Here is a 4758-nt window from a genome sequence, read left to right on the forward strand (position 1 = left end):
TATCACGACATGATGTGATTATTCGATTCGATTTGATTAAATTCAATCGACATCTTTGCAGATCTATAAATTGTTTATTGGAGATTGGACCGGGCTTGTAGCTGTAAGGAGTCGTCCTTTTTCGTTTTTTTTTTTATGGAGAGATTCTCCCACGCGGTCCATTCGAAATTTCATAATCATATAAAAAATATAATGTCATTAAGTGCACCGATGATATTCAAAATAAACAAAGACTTTTCGGTATCGGAATCCGGAATATCTTGGCAGCAAGCCTGGCGAGAGCGGGATACGATACTGGCTCGCGCGCGTGCTTTCGGAAGCTCCGGACGCGCGTGGGCAACAGACTGGCGGAGGTGGACCCCACCTGGCCTTTTCTCCTCCAAAAGCTAAAAGATAGGTTGGTTGGAAATAGAGTAGCAGCACCTTCAGAGCATATGCGCCTTCCTTCAAAAGAATATAATAAATAAATATAGAAAAAAAAGAGCTAAAAAGCGAACAAGGGATGATCCGAGGAGTATAAAAAGTATTGACCTTTGACCGGATGATGCTTTCCACTTTGTGGCACGGGCGATGCTCTTGGATTCATTTCCGCGAAGCCAATCAAAGTCTACCTCAGTCATCATACACGGGCATGGAAACCGAAACTGGAAGGTTTAGATAAAAAGTCATGAAAAAAACATCAATTCATCTAGGCGAATTATAAGAATATTAAATAGAATTACATAAAATGTCGAAAATATTGGATGGTTTTTTACATATGACCCATGATCAGGGTATCGCCATGTTCTTTGGATTCGTTATAAATGTGGACGGCACAATTTGTAAATAATAATTTCATTGTAGTTGACGCATTTATTTCGAAAAAAATAATTAATTAATTAAACACATCCTAAAAAAATCTTACAAAAATAGACGAACAAGTTTGGATTATCGATAATAAAAATATTTTTATCAATTAATAATTTACGAGCAATCATTTTAGTGTTTTTTGAATTATTCATATTTCGTAAAATAAATATACATATGAATATATCCAATTGTTCATCTTATTTTTCTTTCTATACTCGGCAACGTGTACTCTGAAGAAAAATATAAACATCAAGCGCACACACATCAATCTCCAAAATTAAAAAGATAAAATCCTCAGATCAAAAGGAGGTTATATAACTTGCGTAAAGTTTTCTACTTTTTTAGTTTTTTTTTGGGTTGTCGTAGGCCTACGACACATGCTCTAATGTTCTTTTAATTTATACAATACGAGGTATTAAAGAAATGGAGACAACTGTTTAGGAAAAAACACGAGAGAAAGGGCAGGAGAAATGGGGGAAAGGGCTGCCGGTCCGTCGTCCATGCGTACGGTTCTGCGGTCCGTCTTCTTCCTCGCAATCCGCCAACCGCACTCGTACGAGCGAGAGAGCAAGAGGACGCAGAAGAGAGAGAAAGAGTTTTCTCTCTCCTCTCTCCATATTCACTGTTATCACCAGGTCCACTCAAACGCAGTAGACAACCATAACCACATCCCCTTTCCTCTCTCTCTCTCTCTCTCTCTCTCTTTCATGTCATCTATATAACACCGCTTCCGCTCCTCAGCCTCACCACACACGCACAACCAAAGCCAGCCAAATATCACCTCCCAGCAATCTCTCTCTCTCTCTCTCTCTCTCCGATCGCCGGGCCTCCGATCGTCTTCCTCGGCTCCGGCGAGCCTCGACCACCGGCGTGGCAAAAGGGTAGGAAAGGTAAGGTAAGGTGGAAGGGGTGGGGTAATACCCGGGACAGTCGAGTTGCAGACATCACGGCTATACACGGAGCAACGTCGCCTCTACTCATACATGTCCGTTCCGGCCGCCGCAAGGGTTGTCATTGCGTGACCGCGAACGTCGGCAACCCTTCGCCGCACGGCGGGCGCGGCGCTCTCCCCTCCGAAGGCGGCAGCCCCTCCGATCTCCTCTTCCTCGCCGGCGGCGGTCCTTCCTCCCCCTCTCCCCTCTACTAATTACTATTAGGTTTTTTGTCATCTTTTGCCTACATCGTGTTTAAGCTTCTAGGGTATTACTTCCGTACAGTTCCGCTCTGATTCTTGAGAGCAAGCGTCGTCAGGGTGGGGGAAATTTAGATCTGTCTGGTTCCAGTCGCTTGAGAATAGCTAGGGTCTGTGTTTGGGGCTTTCGGTTCATTGCTGTTGCGTAGAGGGACTTAGCTAGAAAGAGTAGGAAAGATGATGCTCAAGATTAAGAGGGTTCCGACCGTAGTTTCGAACTACCAGAAAGAGGAAGCCGAGGAGGGTGCTCGCCGCGGAGGGGGTTGCGGCCGGAACTGCCTCAACAAATGCTGCATTCCAGGTAACTCCGGCGAATTTCCGTTTGGTCATGAGAATTGTGAATTATGTGCATGTGGGGTTAGCGGATAGAGGTTTTTGATTGTCTGGTGTATGGCATGAGCAGGGGCGAAGCTCCCTTTGTATGCTTTCAAGAGGGTGAACTTTGTTGCTGATGAGAAGGCTGGGATCGTGGGTGAGAATGCAGAGCCACCCGTCGCCTTCCTCGACTCGCTTCTTCTGGGGGAGGTAAAATTTGTTTAGCTGAGCGACAGACTGATGGATCCGGAATAATGTTTATATCTATGCAGTTCTAGTGTTGAATTAGATGAGTTGAACTCGTTTACAACTTCACTGTAGTGGGAGGACCGCATGCAGAGGGGTCTATTTCGCTACGACGTAACTGCCTGCGAAACCAAGGTCTCTTACTTGGCTCTCTATTTCACTGGATTTACATCCAGCATACTGCATTTCAAGAGCTTGATGGGGGTTATGAGTTCATTCTGAATTTGTGCTGTGATTCTGTTGCAGATCATACCTGGTGGATATGGATTTATTGCCCAGCTGAACGAGGGTCGCCATCTCAAGAAGAGGCCAACTGAATTCCGTGTTGATAAGGTCCTCCAGCCCTTTGATGGAAGCAAGTTCAACTTCACTAAAGTTGGGCAGGAAGAGATCCTCTTCCAGTTTGAAGCAAGTGAAGATGGTGAAGTGCAATTCTTCGCAAAAGCTCCAATTGATGCGGACAACTCCCCTAGCGTTGTTGCTATAAATGTAAGCATTCCTTTACCTGCACTAAAATCTTCCGTGAATTACTCGGAAGTTGCTTGAGCCAGCTTTATGACTAATCCATGATCCCTGTCCCTACTGAACAGGTCAGTCCCATTGAATATGGGCATGTGCTGTTGATTCCTCGTGTCCTCGAATGCATGCCTCAGAGGATTGACCGCGAAAGCTTCTCTCTTGCGCTTTATATGGCTGCAGAAGCTAGGAATCCATACTTCCGTCTTGGTTACAACAGCTTGGGTGCCTTTGCCACCATCAATCATCTCCATTTTCAGGTTTTTATGTTGGCTATCATCTTAATCTTCTCAATCTAGTTTAGATCGAGTTTATTTACGCCGCTGCAATGTTTATATTAATCGGATAAGTGGAATTGTTACAGGCATACTACTTGGCAGTTCCCTTTCCGATAGAGAAGGCTCCTACCCAGAAATTAACTGCTTTGGAATCTGGAGTTACAATCTTTGAACTTGTCAATTATCCAGTCAGAGGTCTTGTTTTTGAGGGTGGAGACACCGTGCAAGATTTATCCAATGCAGTTTCTGACTCCTGCATTTGCCTCCAAGATAACAACATCCCTTACAATGTCCTGATCTCTGATTGTGGGAAGCGGATTTTTCTCTTACCCCAGGTAATCAAATCAGGCTGGCCATTTCTTCTACTTACCTTGTTTTACACCTTGATGTTCTTATTTGAAGCTGACTTTGTCTCTGCGTTGATCTCTTAACAGTGCTATGCTGAGAAGCAAGCTCTAGGGGAAGTGAATTCAGAGCTTCTGGATACCCAAGTGAACCCAGCTGTCTGGGAAATCAGTGGGCATATTGTCCTGAAGAGGAAGAAGGACTTTGAGGAGGCATCTGAAGAGAATGCTTGGCGTCTTCTTGCAGAGGTTTCTCTTTCTGAGGAGAGATTCCAAGAAGTAAATGCTCTGATATTTGAAGCCATTGCATCTGTGGAAAATGGGGGGCAAGACAACCCTGATGTGGAACCTCAAGCACCGAAAGATGTTGATGTCGCGAAGCAGAGCTCCCGCCCTGCAATGGTGGCTGGATCGCAGGAGTGCCTGGTCCGGCAGTGAGAACTGGGTATGTGAGGGAGAGGAACAGGCACTGCTTGTATCTACAAGCCAACCATCATGGTTTGGCATATTGCAGTATTGGTACCCCTGTGGATGCTACTAATTGATGGAATAAGCAAACCATGTTTGCTCAGTACGTTGTGTATTAGCAGTGTAGCTGCTTGTGTATGCCGTGTACTAGTTCCTCTTCCATGTAGTCCGGGGCCTGTTTTATGGAGGTCCACTGTTGATTATGTCAACTGCTATGTCATATTTGTTTGGTAGATTGATGATCGCTTGGTCTCAATGTTGCTTGTGAGAAGGTTCCCCTACCCAAGTAAAGATTGGCTACTTCTATCTGCTATTGATTTATGATCCGTGTGAGAGCTTATTCCGCTCAAGGATGCTTCAGATTCTTGCTGAGGTCCAATTTAAAATGATCAGCTTCGTTCTCCTGTACTTGTCGGTGTAAATTATAAACCTAGGTCAAGTCTTCCTGTCACCTAGTAGAGAATTTGGAATGGTGAGTGTACCGATTCTTCTCCCCCTCGTACCAAGAGCTGCTAATGGCAACGGCGGACCCAAACATTCTGGATTATAT

General features: G+C 44.7%; 1 protein-coding gene across 1 annotated transcript; it reads left to right on the forward strand.

Annotated features, from left to right (window-relative positions):
- The first annotated feature begins 1435 nt into the window (after positions 1-1435).
- LOC104450258 (GDP-L-galactose phosphorylase 2) lies at positions 1436-4529 on the forward strand. The gene is made up of 7 exons (XM_010064739.3): positions 1436-2342; positions 2445-2566; positions 2678-2737; positions 2849-3091; positions 3193-3378; positions 3483-3731; positions 3831-4529. The coding sequence occupies exons 1-7, from the start codon at positions 2219-2221 to the stop codon at positions 4176-4178; spliced, it is 1332 nt and encodes a 443-aa protein (XP_010063041.1). The 5' UTR covers positions 1436-2218; the 3' UTR covers positions 4179-4529.
- The last annotated feature ends 229 nt before the right edge of the window (positions 4530-4758 follow it).

This window comes from Eucalyptus grandis, chromosome 6 (assembly GCF_016545825.1).
Source record: "Eucalyptus grandis isolate ANBG69807.140 chromosome 6, ASM1654582v1, whole genome shotgun sequence".
Classification (NCBI taxonomy): Eukaryota; Viridiplantae; Streptophyta; class Magnoliopsida; order Myrtales; family Myrtaceae; genus Eucalyptus; species Eucalyptus grandis.

Excerpts from the sequence above, each read along its gene's own strand:
- LOC104450258 (XM_010064739.3), top strand. The coding sequence starts at position 2,219 with ATGATGCTCAAGATTAAGAGGGTTCCGACCGTAGTTTCGAACTACCAG. Across the intron at positions 3,092-3,192 it reads CTAGCGTTGTTGCTATAAAT|GTCAGTCCCATTGAATATGG; the intron begins GTAAGCATTCCT and ends CCTACTGAACAG. Across the intron at positions 3,379-3,482 it reads TCAATCATCTCCATTTTCAG|GCATACTACTTGGCAGTTCC; the intron begins GTTTTTATGTTG and ends GAATTGTTACAG.